Here is a 17022-nt window from a genome sequence, read left to right as displayed (position 1 = left end):
TTTCCCTTGGATGGTTTCAATAGTGAGGTATTCTAGGAGGTAACCTGGAAGCCGGGGAACAGTTAAGCTTGCAAGGTCATGCAACCTTATATAAAGGCCATTTCTCTGCCATGCGAGTGAATAATTCAATGGCAACCAAGTTCGTCCAGGGTATTCGAGGCATTTTATACCATCACCTCTCGACGATGCCTCTTCTAAGCTGCGACGACGATCCCAAGCCTCAGGGCAAAAGCGAAATGCCGAATCACGATGCTCATCGGGATTAGTGATAAGAACTTCCAGATTTTCTCAAGACAAGAACAGACGTAGTCAAACCAGACATCTGCGCCCATATCGCGCACTAGGTCAAAATTGCGCGGAGAGCAAGTGGTGACGACCTTGAACTTAGATCTGCATTTTCATGTATTAGTATAAAACCAAATTAAGGGACTTTTGGAATGGCGGCCTCTTACAACTTCGCAAACTGAATAGCCAATGATCCAGTTGCTGAAGATCCTCTATAGATCAAAATTCACTCCGGTTTGTTGCTGAATACATTCTCAGGTCCAGGTAGTGGGGGCCCTAACTGACGGTAAAGACCCATATTCGCGGTAATAACACCAACACCCATTGACGCCGCTTTTTCCAGGTTCATGGTCTCCGGAACCTTCATTCGGGCATCCGCTTTCACGATAATGTACTCGGAGAACGCTCCATAGTTCGGATGCAGGATATTGCATCCGTGCGAAATTCCTGCTACTCGGTCCCCAATTTTAAACTCTCTGTTCACCTGCTCGCCAACTTGAACTACAGTCCCTGCGTAGTCGAGGCCGATAACACAGCCGATGTACTCTTCCCCGTCGATATCGGCCCAACCAGCTGGGTTGAGCGCAACGTATTGCGTCTGTACAAGCAAATATCCAGGAGGTACATCGGGCATGAGAACAGACGTGATGACCGCTTGCCTCGGGCGTTCCTTGACAATGGCCCGTCTCTAACTGGGGAGTGTTGGGCTTTTCATAGTGCCAGCTGCATTTGTCAAGTATCGTATGGTTGCTTTCAGTGAAGGAAAGAAACAGACCAAAAGAGCGAAACTGAAAAACTTTATCATGTTGTTGCTTTGCTGGATTTATAAGCGATCCTTTGAGAGAGGTAGGCCGAATGTCACATTCAATAACGGCTGCCACCAAATTCCAATTTACAACACAACTTCTACATTTCTTTGGCATATTCAATCTATTTGAATTCTCAAAGAGACCTTGTAATTATACAAAATATCTATAGATATTAAAAACAATAATAAATTAGGTACATGTGTAAAAGCAAACCACGAACTCTCACCTCTCGCCTATCGATAAGAAGTTCTCGGCAGGTCTCCCACCAGGGGGAAGATCGTCAGATCGCCGTCTATTGTTATTTTCGAATACGAAGCAGGATAAATATAACCCAGCAAGATTATGATCGCAGTTCTCAACAAGAATTCACTCGTATACTCCTCGGAATGAGGTGTTTTATTATCTTGGCGCTTAGTCCGCCAAGGCTCATAGTCATATCATTGCTCAGATCTCCGAGGTGGACGGAGGCTCGGCTCGTATAAGCCACTGTAGATCTCTGCAGATCCCAAGTCGCGTAGCCTACCGGGCGAGTAATGATATCGGTCATCTCCTCGTGTAAGCGGGTATATCTCGCCCCAGATCTGACACTGTCAGGCCAATATATCGGAGCCCTTGCGGTTGGATCACAATTCTGGTTCGTATTACAGATACCCAACCAATATTTCCCCTTGCTATTATCCCTGTTTGTATGAGCGCTCAGCTGTTTGAGTCCTGTGATTGGAATAACAATTTCAGCGCTAATGCATGCAAAAATAGATCCAACCACTGGCCAGACAGTGTAGTGTTTGCCCTTTCTGGTTGCAAATCACGAGCATCCAAAGATGATGCAGGATTATAATCATGGCATCTCCACTTTCTCAATTTAAATGGTGGGAATTCTTTTGAAACTCTCTGCGTACAGTGTAATTGGGTTTCACTACGTACATACGAGATGGAATGTTGCATCGTACGCTCGAACACGAACGTTGTTGTTCGATCGACTTCGTATCCTTAGAGATTATCGCCGATCTTACATTTTACTGCAAAAGCTGAGGCAACAGAGCGGTGATCATTATCTGTGAATACGAGAATACCTCAAGAGGAAGTACTCTGTATTCATTTTAATGATCAAAAGATCTTGAATCTCGAGCATAAATACCTCCCTCTCCCCTGCTGTCCTCTTCTCTTCTCATCAATAACAATCCATCGAATTCTCATCCAAACCTACTTCAAACCAAGTTTCGATTTCCAAGACATCCATCTTTCAACCAACGAAGCCATCAAAATGCAGTTCACCACCGTCTTCATGAGCGCCGTTGCCATCTTCGGCTCTGTTGCCTTTGCTGCTCCCTCCGAGAACATCCAGGCCCGCTCCTCTTGCCAGCTCGGCGATATCTGGGGTGCCGGTGATGCTGCGTGCAGCGCTTCTGTATGTTTCCTTTGGCTTAACAAATAAATCTCTAGTTCCAGGGTCTCACAAATATTGTAGTGCATTGCCCAGGGTGAGGGCTACCACGGCGGCCACTGCGATGACGACAGGTGAGCAATATTTCTTTCTGGATTAAGCTAGATTTGCTTCAAGTTGGTTTACTGATAGCTTGGTTTTAGCATCTGCGTTTGCAACTACTAAGCTATTGCCGCCTTTTGGAGAGCTGGGGCCTTGATCCTGATTTCGGGACATATACCAGGACAGTGTGGAGGTAGAGGAGTGTGGAGGTAGTAGAGGAGCTTAAGTTTTCAGAGGATAGTGAGCGAAAATCTTTGATGTGGACTTGTTATTTTATCTAACTCCACCCACGAGAGTTCAATTTTATATTCATTTTCCTCACATTCAACTTTCGAGTATTTACAATTACGACTTTGTCAACGTAATTATTATAGGTATGAGTCCTTTTCTCGTCTCATCAGATAACACCATATCGGCCCCTTTTCCTCAACAGGGTCTATATATCTTTTGCTTACCTAGTTTCTTACATAAATGGCTGATTCCTATTCTTTGAGTTTATCTAACTATAGACTAAACACTTATCCAACTTTACAGAACAGACTTGCTAAGTAATAATTCTGAGATCTGTTTGTTGACTGCCATAGGTGATCAAAATTTGGTGGCATTTGTTATTCCAAACTTGAAAGGTTGGACGTGGTGGCATTTGGTCTTTGCAGATCAGGAACCAAGGCGTGCCGTTCGGAAATAACTCCAAATTGTATATACGGGCGACAAAGTGGATTAGAATTAAATTGGCTCATTGTCATATAGTATATAGCCTCATTCATGGATGTATCCCTCTGAAATACCTGTCAAAATATTCCGAACTATAACACGCCCGAGGACTTTCTTGCCCCACGACGTGAGGTTCTCGAGAAAATCGTGATTGCCACGAATTCGGGTTTGATCCGACTGCGCATTTAGCGACCGCATGGCTGGATGAATTTGGCAGCTCCTAAAAGTGTGGATGACCTGACTGGAGTATAGTAAATGCGGTGAGTGGAGGCTGCGGGAGATGGGGAGTAGAATTGATCAGAAAGGGGTAAAATCTGGAGAATGGCCGGAAGTATGTAGGGCTGATACATCCCTCGTGGCAATTCATGCCATTTTTGGCCACCTTCATGGCTAGAAACGGTCGCCCTGATCCGAATGGCTTTATCGATCGGGGAGATCGGACGGAGAATTCCCCACGTTTCTATGCCGGCGTTGTTTGCGGCGCGGGTCCGACTGTTCCGAGGCTCACTTTGCCCCACTACCGACAACTTCTTTATCAGGTTTAGCGCAATGGAAATCACCTTGGCCGCCGCCTTCAACCGCCACTTTTACTGGCTCTTCATCGCTGTTGGCAGAGGGGCCTCGTGGAATCGTCAAAATCTGACGCCCCTCTGACGACCTTTAGCTATAAGGACCGAGAATTGGTTCCGGTTCTCGAAGCTCTTCATTTTATTCGCCCCTTTGGGAAGTTGATCGTAGAGGCGCTAGTAGTCGCTTATAAATTTTTTAATTCACTACGCCGTCGTAGTGAAGCCGCTATAAATGTAGGCGTTGGACTTAGCAGCCTCGCTTCTGCTCATGATAATCATTCACCACTGTCCACTGTTCTCTTGATGGACAATGTCAATCGCCACTCCCCCGGCGTCCGCCACATATGGTCCGCCCCAAGTGCGGACAGATGAAGAGCAAACGGTCACGTTCACAGAGCCTGATATGGAGAAACTAGGTCGAGAAAGACCACAAATATTTGCTAGTCTTTTCTCTGAGATATGTTTCATTTTCTCGATCGTCATGAGCCAGATTCTGGCTGTAAGGAACACTACGGGTAATTCCATCTAGACGAAACCGAAGCTGACTTAGGTATAGGAGTTCTTCATCACCGGATCGAACGTCTTGACCCCTATTCTCGTAAGAGAATTGAATATTCCGGCAGCATCGACGATATGGCCAACCACGGCTCTCTCGCTCGTCATTTGTGCTACTCTTTTGATATGGGGGCGTTTGACCGACATGTACGGAGGTTACCTAGTCTTCAATGCCGGTGCAATCTGGCTCTGTATATCCTCAATCATTGCTGGGTTCTCACAGTCATGGCTGATGTTGATTTTCTTCCGCGCATGCCAAGGATTAGCACTCGGTGCTTTGCTGCCCTCCGGCATGATGATTCTCGGTAGCACATACAGACCTGGTCCTCGAAAAAATCTCGTCTTTGCTCTCTATGGCGCCTGTGCTGCTCTAGGGTTCTTCGTGGGATTTTTCGTTTCTGGCCTTGCCGGTCAGTACCTCAGCTGGCGATGGTATTTCTTTATCGGGGCTATCCTTTCCGCCGTTATGGGCGTCTCTGCTATCTTCTCGATTCCAAAGGATTATGCCGAGAAGAAGGAACTCGGCATTCGAATGGATTGGGCCGGCCTCGTTTTGTCTATTGTTGGGTCTACATTTCTGGTTTTCTCGATTGCAGAAAGCTCATACGCGCCCAATGGATGGCGAACACCCTATATTCCAGTGTTCTTTTGCTTAGGAGTCATCACTTTCGCGGTATTCGCTTATATTGAAGGCTGGGTGGTGCACAACCCATTGCTGCCAGGAGATGTGTTCCATGTGAAACACCTGAAAGCGCTCCTCTTCTCTCTGCTTTGTCTATACGGCAGCCTGGGCATATTTCTCCTTTATGGTGTTCTATAGTGAGTTTTATTCCCTCCCAAGATATGTCTATGATGAAATCTAATCAGGAATCAGCATGTCCGAATTCATGGGTGCAAGCCCGTTGCAGATTGTCGCCTGGACCGTGCCAATGGCAGTTGGTGGCCTATTTCTTTCAGTAACGGGTGGCTTTATTCTCCACAAGGTTTCTGGGACAATTCTGATGATCATTTCATGTCTCGGATACGTTGGATCAGGCCTATTATTCGCAGTTGTTCCGGTCGGCGGCAACTACTGGGCTTACGTATTTCCCGCCATGATCTGTGGCACAATCGCCATCGACATTTCGTTCAATATTGCCAACATTTTCATCACGACTACAATGCCAAAGTCCCGGCAAGGTATCGCGGGGGCACTCCCTTACTGTACCATGCATATGGGGATCGCGGTTATGCTTGGCTTCGCGGACATCGTGGAAACTCAAACCAAGCACTTGGGAGAGCGCGAGAGTTATAAGGCGGTATTCTGGTTCCAGACAGGGCTAGCTATCCTTGGGCTACTTATTGCTGTGTTCTTTGTGAGAATCAAAAATGCAGAGAGCGAATTGACTGCCGACGAAAAGCAGCAACAGAACAGGGTGGAAGGCGACACAGCGAAGAAAGGGGAGGTTTAGATTCAACCAGCGAACGCATTTAGAAATAATTCTCATAGAGCATTGGATTGCATTAATGATCATAGGACGGCTTTTTCTTCGGATATTGTACTAAGACTACTTTTACTGCGAGGATAAATAATTATGACTACTTGAACATGAGCGACGCCGGACATTCATTTGCGAGTTGGTCACGCCGGATTACTTGAAAAATATTAGAATCCGGTTTAAATTTGATAATGTACAGACCCTCGGGTCAAGCCATATGACTCATGTCCGAAGGAAGCAACTTCTGCATCTTGTTGCATGTGAGGAGCTCAGGTACTCACAGAGATCAGGATGCGGCGTAGCGTAGCAAGCAAAGGAAATAGTAGCGTTCGACGAAAGTAATAGCTTGAGGAGAATAAGAAGGAAGCTAGGATGGAAGGCTAGATACACAGGTGTATGGCGTGGATGCCTAGAGTGGTGCCGTAGGCATGAGGCATCCACGAATGATAACAACACCAGTTCGTTACATTGCAGACCTCTGAGATATCGCCGAAGATCTCAAAATATTTAAATTCACTGGGCATTTGAATTGACTATTTCAACCGCAGAGAGAAGTAATATTTTCCGGCACATACGGGCTCATGATATTGATGAGTTGGGAAAGCGGAAGCCAATCCAATGACCCATGAATGGTCTGTACTGGGTGTCCACTATAGAGTACGCGTGCAAATTGAGAGTCTTCCTTCTCCCTGGTAATTTTTAGCATCTGGGAAAAAGGTTTTACTCGGGTGGCAGAACTTACCAGACTTCAAAGGCAATATTTGAGGCCATGCCAGGCCATCGAAGGGCATTGATGCCCAAAGCACCAAGAATGGGACCGATATCACCATCATGAACGAATATGTGACTGTAGTCGATAGAAGAACTACCATCTAGGGCAGCCTTGAGGTCGGAGACAATTTCGCCAATGAAAAGACCCTCGACAACCTGAATGTATTTTGTCGCATACTCGTTCGCGCGCCAGTAATAGTTCCACTCCCAGTCTCCAGCGCGGAATACCTCTTCTGCCATTTGCATGGTAACACAGTCAGAAGAGTTAGAGACACTGCAAGGCAGTCGGTAGCCATTACAAAGTCTCGCTTGAAAGTTGTCACAGAAATGATCAAAGGTCTCTTGCCAAGAACTGTCTTGAGCGCCGAGCATTGAGGCGAGTCGGGATCGAAGTTCTTCGGTGACTTTCATGTGTTCAGTCCACTGGGCAGTGGACTTTATCTTGTTAAGGGTAGAGCTGACCGCATTGCAAGAATAGCCCTCATTAACCGTATCCACCGAGCTTACCATCTGGTGAAGAGGCAAGGCACCCTGGTAATCTGGCCAGATACCCCGAAGAACAGCCCCAGCAGAAGCTTGTGTAAGAGGCGATTCACTCGATCTAAACCAAACGCGCTCATTTGGTCGCTCGGGAATTAGACCAAGCTTCTTCCGGTAAACATTCCGAAGATCCTTGCCATGTTGGTATCCATCTTCAATGCCACCAATGGTGATCTGGGGAAACTGGCAAGTGGAGTTAACACTCACGCCAGTCTTGAATGGATCATTGGGGTCCTCATAAGTCTGGGCATAGACTGGCACGGGTTGCATTCCGTTGTCACTGCTGGGCCCGCCATAGAGATATGGCCGAACGTTATCGCAGTGATACGCTTGGTCCTGGCGATGCATCGTTAGCTGATTTGACTTTTGAAGACGGGGCAAGTTTTGCTCACCTCTCCACCAGGCAGAATATTGTAAGGGGTTCGACGCTGGTGTCGCTGAAGGTAGACCAGCTTGACCAGCTTAGCGTTGCCATCGGCGGCCTGGTTCGGGAGTTGGTATTCGCGTGGATGGGGCATAGAACAGTAATCGTAACTTCCATATGGCTTTCCACCAGTCGGACCATGAAGACCGGCTTGGTAAAGTCCGCCATACGTCCCTGCCGAAGTGTTGGCGATATATGAGGTCTGGTTGAGAGGGGGATAGAAGGTATCAAGAGGTGACAAGCCCATCACAGAGCCCATGTACCCAAAGAGGGCACCAATAGTAGGACCGCGCATGATTTCGGAATATTTTCAGTGCTGAAGAATCACACAATTTTTTTTTCAAAATTCAAAGTCAAGCCTGTCACTTCCTAACGGATGGTCTTTAATACTCACCTCGGCGGTCGCGCCAGGCGCGAACGAGCCGATGCGCCCCACCGAAACGAACCAGTGGTGACATGCCATTTGCTGCACGTGGGAGGCGCAATATGCGATTTTGGGATGTGACCCCTCGATTGGATTGCGGAGTTTGTCGTCTAACGGTCATGTTGTCGCAATTTAGCCGATGCAAGGGGTGGTATCGCGGAAGGGGATAGGGGGGCTGGAAACAAATAAAATGGATCCACCAGCGAAGCTAACGGATTACTCAACTCAACATGAAGGATTCCAAGACCTTTCAACTATAACATTTTCTCTCTCTCTTCAAACAGCCCCCTATTCCAAAATTACCGCCCGGTCGCGTTGCCCTCATCCATGTCAGTGATCTTGGGTTGTCTGGCCACGGCGGTCGTGCTACCGTCTGTCCTGGCATCATCCTCACCTTTGGCTTCTCTCGCTTTGCAGAATGTTCTCGATAAAGCCTCGCCCATCTTCGGCTCTTATATCAACAGAGCACCAGATAGGGCTGAGTGGATGAAAACTTATCCCGATAATACGCCTCTCGTCCATCTTAACATCCCGGGGACCCATGACAGCGCTACATGGAACTATGACCAGGCAACCCAACGATCTCTCAAGGGAATTACAGACTTGAATCAAGTCATCGTGCCGGTCCCTGAAACCTTTCGGTGTCAGGATTTGCCTTTCATAGACATGCTTGATATGGGAATTCGAGCTTTCGACCTCCGCTATAGCTTTGACCCGACAAATACCACTCTCGTCTTTTACCACGGCCCTGCTCTGTTGTCTCAGACTGCGACTGTGGATGACGTACTATTTGGCTTCTATCAGTGGCTCGATGATCACCCATCCGAAACGATCTTTTTATCATTTCAACACGAAAGTTCGACCGCAAAGTACACATCCAACAATGCAGAGCTGCAATTGAATCTGTACAATATTCTTGTTTCACCAGAGGCTCGACACTATTTCCTCCAAAGGAAAGACCAGTTAGGGACCCTCGGAGAAGCACGCGGAAAGATCATATTGCTTTGCCGATTTGATCTGGACCAGCTAGATCCATCATATACGAAGGCCCTCCCTGGCCTTCATTTCTCGCCAAGTCTATGGACGGACAACAGCCCAGACATAAGCCTTGTTTACAATTCGAAAATGAATATGACTGCATTTATTGAGGACTACTATCAGCCACTTACGCCGGCTGGATCCAGTGCTGTTGAGAACATCAAGTGGAAGTTCAATGCCACTAAGGGACATCTTCTCAAAGCGACTACTGGACTTGAAGATAGCCTGTTTTGGACTTTCGCATCCGGCACAAACACGGCTAACACACCACCGGACTGGCCCCGCATAATTGCCACTGGCAATGGGTCCGATCTGACACCAGAAGGTGGTGTGAATCATCAGCTGGTCCCTTTTTTGAAGCAATCTAAGGGGAAAAGGCTGGGTATTGTGATGTTTGACTTTTTTGAACAACCATCAGAGTTGATTGATGCCTTTCTAGCTCTGTGAACATTTGATTATAGATTTGATCAGCTGAAAAATATCTCCTACGGACCTGCATTTTCATTGAGCTTTGATTTTCGATTGATCCCATCCATGGATGGCGTTCTAGCTATAGGCGGTTCAATTGAATTACGAAACTTTATGGGTGCTGAAGGCCCAGTGAATTTAGGATGATCATAAATACCCTTAGGTTGATAGTTGCATGTAGCAATATTTGTATTTATTTGTATTTCGACTTTGAGCTGGTAGACTAGACGCTATCCCGCGGCTGCTGTACAAACCTGTCTTGACTTTCGCCAGACAATTCCCGAAATGATTTCAAGTCTATAGGACTCCCTATCGTCTTGTGTGTCCAGCGACTCTGCTCAATCAAAGGGTATGACGGCCGCTCTGAGTCACCAAACCATTCACCATGACTTCGACTTCGACTTTTATTCGACGAGCCAAATCTAACCCAAGACCTCAACAAGACACGCAGTGATGGTAGCGAGCCAGAAATTAGTCCAAGGCCGAATTCGACATTCATCAATATCAATGAACTAGCTCCCGCAGCTGGATAAAATGTCAGCGACCCAGCTGCTCTGTTTCTGGAAATCATGGCAAATGCATCTTACAGGAAAAATCCTTATTATCGCTCTGATACGAAACAAGAGTTGGAAGCCGGGCCAGACTAGCTGCGCAAGCAACCAAGCCTAAATACAGAATCGCGTCAGCGTCACCTCTGGTAGCTATATACCCACTGCATCACTTACCCAAAGAAAATAGGCCAATGAGCACAAGCCGGTTCCGCAGTGGCATGTGAAGCTTCCAAATACTCGGGATTGGCATTGTGAAGATGACAATATCAACAATGGTCATTAGCACACCCTGGTAAATCTCAATATCGAATAAAGTGTTTTTCGTAAAACACTTCTTGTCGGTTATCGTTATGTCATATGCGGCACGTATAGGCCGGCATTGCAGAATCATCAGAAGCTCTCCTGATATTGTCAAAGACAACAAAAAGCCAATAATGCCGTAGCCATAGTACCGAATAAATTTCCCAGGGAAAATGCGCATTATGAAAGCCACCAGGCTTATTTTCACAGAGGTGGCGACAAACAAATATGTGCATAGGGAAATCCAAACGAGCTATAAGCTGAATCAGTGGCTAATCGGACGCTTGCAATATACATGGGACCTTACGTATGACATCATACGGAGCTTCTCCAGAGGTACATTGACCTGATGGTAGCCAATCCCATAGAAAGTGAGGGCTATCGATAGGGCACAAAAGAATAATACCCATATCTATATAGGCAGTTAGGTCAGTTTCTTTCTCGACAAAGGACGTAATATACACGTACAAGTGCATTTATGACAAGATAATCATCGACTCCGAATGATTTGCGCACAAATGCGCGCAGATAGAGCTATCCCGGTTAGTATCTAGTATCCAAATTGATACGGTCGGAAGTCATACTCTGGTTGTGCAAACGATGAATGTCAACGCCGCCATTAATCCCACAACTGCTCTCACAGTTGTCACCATCGCAGGCGTTCCCCCTGCATTATCCATGCTGGGCGGATTGACGATGCAATTGGTCCTCTGTATTCGCAACAGTCAATCAATATTAGTATACTAGTATACTGAAATCAAGCTTGGATCATTCGGTCCGGGATATCTGGAAACATTGAGACCGCACGAAATTGAAGTGAAGCATTTAGCAAGAAAAAGGTTAAAATCCATTAAAATAGAAACGGAAATGTGCAGTTCTTCAATGATGACAACAATATTTTCCAAGCCGAAGCCCTTCTCTTCTTGGCCCAGTCATCGCTGTTTTTTACTAAAAGCGGAAATGATCGCCAACTTTGAGTGTTGATCTTGATACCACTATCCCACCATGCCAAACTCATCTTGGAACTGAAGGCCTTTCCGCCCCCAAATGCGGGCCATTTCAAGGCCCTTCCAAATGTATTTTCGCCCCTATGTGGTCTTTCTCCAAGGTTTCTAACGGAATTCGTATCTGTGCCCAATGCATTGTCCCATGGAAGTACGGAGTCAGGATGAATAAACCCCTCATAGCACCCGTTGCAGAATCAGTGTGGAGACGGGCTCCTTCCCTTTGTGGCCCGAATTCATGCTGGCCCCCGCCCCATGGCCAAGGGGCCTTGATGGATGTTACTTGAATCAGCAGGCCCTAGGTAAGACGCAAGTGGATATATGTGATTACTTTATGATCAAACACTTCTTCAAGACTAGACCTTCCAAAAGCCTCGGTCCGATTTTTCAGCATGGGGCTAGATTTGAGTGCCTGCAGGGCCAGGGCCAAAGTATTTCCAGAACACTGTCCACTGTAAGAGCTCGGGACGAATCCAACGCAATCGTGTAGTGTTAACGAAAGTAACAAAGCTGAAAATAAACAAAATTAATAAAAATAAAAAATAAAGGGAAGAGAGGAAGCTTTGTATGCTGTCAAAGACGGTTATTAATAGGACATGCCTCTGTCACGTGAACCGGCACCTGTCTGGTCACTTGATATCCTCCGAATGTCGCTGAGCAAAACCTCTGAGAGGTTATTCCATAGTTATCGCCCATACTGCTAAGGCTAGCGGAGAGAGATAGACACGAATGAGGTGGTGATCAGATGGAAGCGCCGACACGGCGACCTTGGTGCCTGAGGCTCCCGTGGCCTTAAGAACAGCGCCTCAACACATACAAATTGGGTCAGCGATACGTCGATAGTTTCGCTCGTCGATTACGCTGATGGGGGCGTAAGGTGTCGTGGAGAACCAGGTAAATATCAATGGCGTATGCCCGCAGCTGGGAAAAAATGCGACATAAGAAAATGCCGAGAAAATGACACCAATTAAGATAAGTATCATAAAATTGACCTTATCGCGTGGTGGGCATAGAATCTCGTAAATACTTATCATTGGTCTTTTCCTGTTGGATTTTTATAAGGCAATTGCCGATCTCTATTGACATTTGTTGAGGTGGGTGGGACGATTTGTGGCGTACACAAAGTGCCGTGTCAAAAGATGATACAATGAATAAATAACGCGGGAGCATGTCGACATGCATACAGAGAGAGAACTGTAGCCTATCTATCAAAAGGTGTGATATGCTATAGCGTAGGATTTCAATGACAATATTCGTCAGGGGCCTTGCACTATATGGCGTGCTCATACGCGGCAATGAAGTCACAGGAAAACATCCGAGAGAAATTAGTCCGACCATCACATTGATACATCAAGCCGAGAACTGCGTTTTGTCCTTGCAGATGTCACTGCCTCAGAATAATTTGTTCGGAGAAAAATGAGCTATTGGCAGGACCAGGAGAAAACGGCCGATGTCGCCAACGAGTCAACGGCGGCCTCGGATACACTGCAGCTGAAGGCCTCAACTCTAGTATTACTACCTACCAGGATGCCTCTCTTCCACTGGTCGTTCAGTGACCCACATCTAAGAGGGCCACTTATAAATATGAGTCAAATCGGAAATGATAGAAACATGCCAGAGCCTACTTTGTAAGTACATGAGGCGCGGGCAGTTGTTGGTTAATCGAGATCTAGCCACCGGATGTGACATCCTCAAGCTATATAGCACTCACTCGTCCCATGACAGCCTTTTATGTTCTACGCTGTACTCCCGAGGTTTTACCTCGGGATCTACAAACACCGATCGGTAAGGCTGGGCCGAGTCGGATCCACCGTGGAACGGCCGGCACGAACATGACATCATCGACTACTAAAATTTGAATATATTCACAGCTTTGCGATTGTTTTCTCTTGTGCATAAAACTGATCCTTGACCAATAAAATACCCCTGTTCTTTAAAAGACTGCTATCGCGTTAAACCCTTGCGTGCGTACCACTCGACAAGCGAGATGGTCGCACCAAGAAGGTCATCTTCGAGAGGCTCTAAAGCATCCAGACGATCGGAAGCAAATGATGGTATTCAGTCCGAAGACTGGCCTGAAGATACCAGCGAGCCATATAACGGGCACGCCGACCGTCAACATTTCACCGGGGATGGCCTTGACACCGGTGTTCGCGTTCTCGGTATATCCACAGCCTAACCTCGGGAATCGAGGTACAATAAAAGAGATCCACTAACATCGTCGCAATTCGCTTTAGGTGATGGTCGCCTCGATATCAGAATCAATCAGCACAGACCGAGCATCGCAGGACTTCTACATCAGATTCAGCGCACACCCATTCCGTCCGAGCTCGAGGAACTTGAAGATCAGGAAAGCTCCGATGCAACTTCTCCAGAGGCCGGCAACGACTTTCCGCTACATCTGAACATCGTCATTCAAGTTATCGGGTCCCGTGGTGATATCCAGCCGTTCATCGCAATTGGAGCCGAACTACAGAAATATGGACATCGAGTACGACTAGCAACACATCTGGCCTTCCGGGACCCTGTTATCGATGGCGGGTTGGAGTTCTTTAATATCGGTGGAGATCCGGCGGAGATGATGGCGTTCATGGTGAAGAATCCTGGTCTTCTCCCCGGACTGAGTTCAATTCGCAGCGGTGCTATTCAAAAACGCCGCCGAGATATGAAGGAAATTATCAACGGTTGCTGGAGATCCTGTTTCGAAATGGGAGATGGAACCGATCTCCACCAGATCAAGGAGGATCTGTGGGGTGAGGCAGTGGACTATCGACGGCGGCCCTTCGTCGCAGACGCGATCATTGCTAACCCTCCGAGCCTTGCTCATATACACTGCGCTCAAAGACTCGGCATACCGCTTCATATGATGTTCACGTAAGGCTATCCTCCAATTCGGGTTTTCTTCTTGAACCATTCGAGAATGCGAATCTCCTTCTATATATGACAGAATCAAGCTAACATGACCCAGGATGCCATGGAGTCCCACGCAGTCTGTCCCTCACCCTCTCGCAATTATCAGCCACAATGACTGCAAGCCTACTGTTGTTTCCTTCGTCTCCTACGCCATAATGGATATGATGATTTGGGAAGGCCTTGGCGACCTTGTGAATAAATTTCGAAAAAATGTCTTATCCCTGGATGCCTTGGACAGCATCACCGCCCCGAGCTTACTCCCCCGTTTGGAAATCCCATTTTCTTATTTATGGTAAACCCCAGAATATTTCTTTCTTTATCAAATTTGTCGTTCATCCTTCTAATCAAGTATATCTGGTTTAGGTCCCCTGCTTTACTCTCCAAACCAAAAGACTGGGGAAAACATATCGATATTTGCGGCTTCAGCTTTCTCCCCTCTAAATCTGACTATACGCCACCTAATGCGATTAATGAGTTCCTCAAGGCTGGACCAACTCCCATTTATGTTGGATTTGGTTCCATAGTCGTTGAAGATCAAATAAAATTGACGCGCACGGTATTCGAAGCGATCGAAGCTTCCGGGCAGCGCGCTATTGTTTCCAAGGGCTGGGGAAACCTCGGATCCGATGTGGTAGAAGTCCCTGATAATATTCTCCTCATTGACAGCATTCCCCATGATTGGCTATTCCGCCATGTTTCATGCGTTGTTCATCATGGTGGCGCCGGGACAACGGCTGCAGGGTTAGCACTTGGCCGGCCAACGATCATCATCCCGTTTTTCGGGGACCAACAATTCTGGGGTAAAATAGTCGCACATTCTGGGGCCGGACCAGCACCTATCCCTCACAAACAGCTAACTGCAACCAATTTACGGAACGCAATAGCTGAGGCTCTAGAACCATCAACGCAAGAAAAAGCTCTGGAGATCTCGGAAAAAATGAAAGGGGAATCAGGCGTTAGAGATAGCGTCCGAAGCTTTCACCGACATCTTGATCTGAAACAGCTTCGATGCTCTATATGTCCTAATCGTCCAGCTGTCTGGCATCTGAAGCATACAACCGTCGGTCTGAGTGCCTTCGCTGCGGCAGTTCTTGTAGAAATGGGCAATTTGAAGCCCGATAACCTTGTCCTGTAAGTTTCTTCACATCGCACTGGTGCGCGATGCAAAACAAATATTAACAAAGTTGATAGAAATCGATCGGTCGAATATGACACTTATCGAGACCCCGCTGGTCCTATCAGTGCAAGTGCGCAAGTTTTATTTGGCGCCATTTCCAACTTCGTGACTGGGCTTGCCGACGTTCCGACGGGAGTAGTTATGGACCTAGTCTCAGCTGGTCGGGCTTTGGGTCATCCAAACGAACGCCATGATCCGCATTCCAAGTGGCATTCGGGTAGAAAAAATCGACAGGATCATTTCTTTAGAGACGAAGAAAATAGAGGGTCACGCAGTGCAAGCCAACAGCGAACAGACCAACATCGAGCAGACCAAAGCCAGGCCGCGGATGAATCGATGGAGGATTTACATGATGCGGGGACAGAAAGCTCCTCGAATGACGAACCAATGACAAATTTTTCAGACGCAGACCTTTCCCGAACCCGCACCCTTCAACTCGAAAAGTCAATGACAATGAGCGGCGGAACCGAGGCTGCCAAGCGGCATACACTCATATCTGAGGCAGTAAGCCAGGGAAGCAGGATGTCGAAAAAGCTCATCAACCTCCTGATTTGGCTTCCAACAGATCTGTCACTTAGCCTCTCCAAGGGGTTCCATAATGCGCCAAAGCTTTACCATGATCGCATGGTAAAAGCGACACCTAAGGTTATTGGAGTTCGGAGCGGCTTCCGAGCAGCCGGACGGGTAAGAAGTACAATATGTTTGATGAGCTAGGAAGACTTGCTAATTCTGCGAAAGGAATTGTACGACGGGTTCTACGATGGAGTCACTGGCCTAGTAACCCAGCCTCGGTACGGCTACCAGGAGAATGGGGCGAAAGGAATGGCCAAGGGTATTGGAAAGGGAATAGGAGGGGTATTTTTCAAGCCACCGGCAGGTATGTGTTAGGTATCATATCACAGTAGAATGCTAACTTTTTCTCCAGGACTTTGGGGCCTCGCAGGCTATCCCTTGAGTGGGGTCCGAAGAATGCTGTTGACTTCACTAGGAAAATCCCAAGAAGGTCAGATATTGTTATCACGAATTTCCCAGGGCCACGACGAAATGAAAGCATCATCTGGAGATGAACGGGTGCAAGTAGTAAGAAAGTGGGCTATTATTGAGGAGACGCTAAGGAAAACAACACCTCGGCACTGCCGATCGCGCTCGACCGGCCGTGACACAGTACTAGTATAATTTCACATGAGACAATATATAAATAATAATTAAATTTTTGTATGAGACAAGTATTCCTGATTAGGGAACTCTGTTAAGTACTTCATTTCAATTTTCATAGCCCAAGACGGACGTTTTTATCCAACGATGAATCAATTCATGTCACGTAATGAGGCATCGTCTGACTTTTGGTAATGCTGTCTGCATCGCTAGCTGGAAAGAACGTGAATTGGCTGAATCGATTAGTTGAAGGCTGACTGCCGAGCTCCACTTCGTGCTGATCGGCTTGTGATCTGGATTGGTAACTCGATCGATCAATGGGTGTCAGTGCCCGTATCTCCTCCCTTGTTATTAATCCTTT

General features: G+C 46.9%; 6 protein-coding genes across 6 annotated transcripts; 4 read left to right on the top strand and 2 right to left on the bottom strand.

Moving 5' to 3' along the window:
- Positions 1–194: 194 nt before the first annotated feature.
- On the bottom strand, positions 195–973 carry N7481_000222 (zinc-binding alcohol dehydrogenase family protein; the record flags this gene model as incomplete). The annotated part of the gene is given in 3 exon segments (XM_057259441.1): positions 195–390; positions 453–497; positions 516–973. Coding segments are annotated over 3 exon segments (699 nt in total), but the record flags the coding sequence as incomplete, so codon positions are not given.
- A 1385-nt stretch (positions 974–2358) lies between these two features.
- Positions 2359–2703, top strand: N7481_000221 (uncharacterized protein; the record flags this gene model as incomplete). Its single annotated transcript, XM_057259440.1, has 3 exons — positions 2359–2502; positions 2563–2612; positions 2682–2703. The coding sequence occupies 3 exons, from the start codon at positions 2359–2361 to the stop codon at positions 2701–2703; spliced, it is 216 nt and encodes a 71-aa protein (XP_057127272.1).
- Positions 2704–4173: 1470 nt separating this feature from the next.
- Positions 4174–5869, top strand: N7481_000220 (putative MFS multidrug transporter; the record flags this gene model as incomplete). The annotated part of the gene is made up of 3 exons (XM_057259439.1): positions 4174–4362; positions 4420–5237; positions 5293–5869. The coding sequence occupies 3 exons, from the start codon at positions 4174–4176 to the stop codon at positions 5867–5869; spliced, it is 1584 nt and encodes a 527-aa protein (XP_057127271.1).
- A 565-nt stretch (positions 5870–6434) lies between these two features.
- On the bottom strand, positions 6435–7926 carry N7481_000219 (Histidine phosphatase superfamily clade-2; the record flags this gene model as incomplete). The annotated part of the gene is made up of 3 exons (XM_057259438.1): positions 6435–6585; positions 6639–7543; positions 7600–7926. The coding sequence occupies 3 exons, from the start codon at positions 7924–7926 to the stop codon at positions 6435–6437; spliced, it is 1383 nt and encodes a 460-aa protein (XP_057127270.1).
- Positions 7927–8382: 456 nt separating this feature from the next.
- Positions 8383–9540, top strand: N7481_000218 (phosphatidylinositol-specific phospholipase C; the record flags this gene model as incomplete). The annotated part of the gene is made up of 1 exon (XM_057259437.1): positions 8383–9540. One exon carries the CDS (start codon positions 8383–8385, stop codon positions 9538–9540), a length of 1158 nt encoding a protein of 385 aa, XP_057127269.1.
- Positions 9541–13403: 3863 nt separating this feature from the next.
- N7481_000217 (putative UDP-glucose,sterol transferase) lies at positions 13404–16461 on the top strand (the record flags this gene model as incomplete). Its single annotated transcript, XM_057259436.1, has 7 exons — positions 13404–13578; positions 13654–14290; positions 14385–14621; positions 14693–15460; positions 15521–16190; positions 16245–16361; positions 16432–16461. The coding sequence occupies 7 exons, from the start codon at positions 13404–13406 to the stop codon at positions 16459–16461; spliced, it is 2634 nt and encodes an 877-aa protein (XP_057127268.1).
- Positions 16462–17022: the final 561 nt, after the last annotated feature.

Source organism: Penicillium waksmanii (assembly GCF_028829765.1).
Source record: "Penicillium waksmanii strain IBT 27052 chromosome Unknown utg000001l:1.0-4852451.0:1.0-4856178.0, whole genome shotgun sequence".
In the NCBI taxonomy this organism is placed as follows: domain Eukaryota; kingdom Fungi; phylum Ascomycota; class Eurotiomycetes; order Eurotiales; family Aspergillaceae; genus Penicillium; species Penicillium waksmanii.
This window is presented reverse-complemented; position numbering and strand designations above follow the sequence as displayed.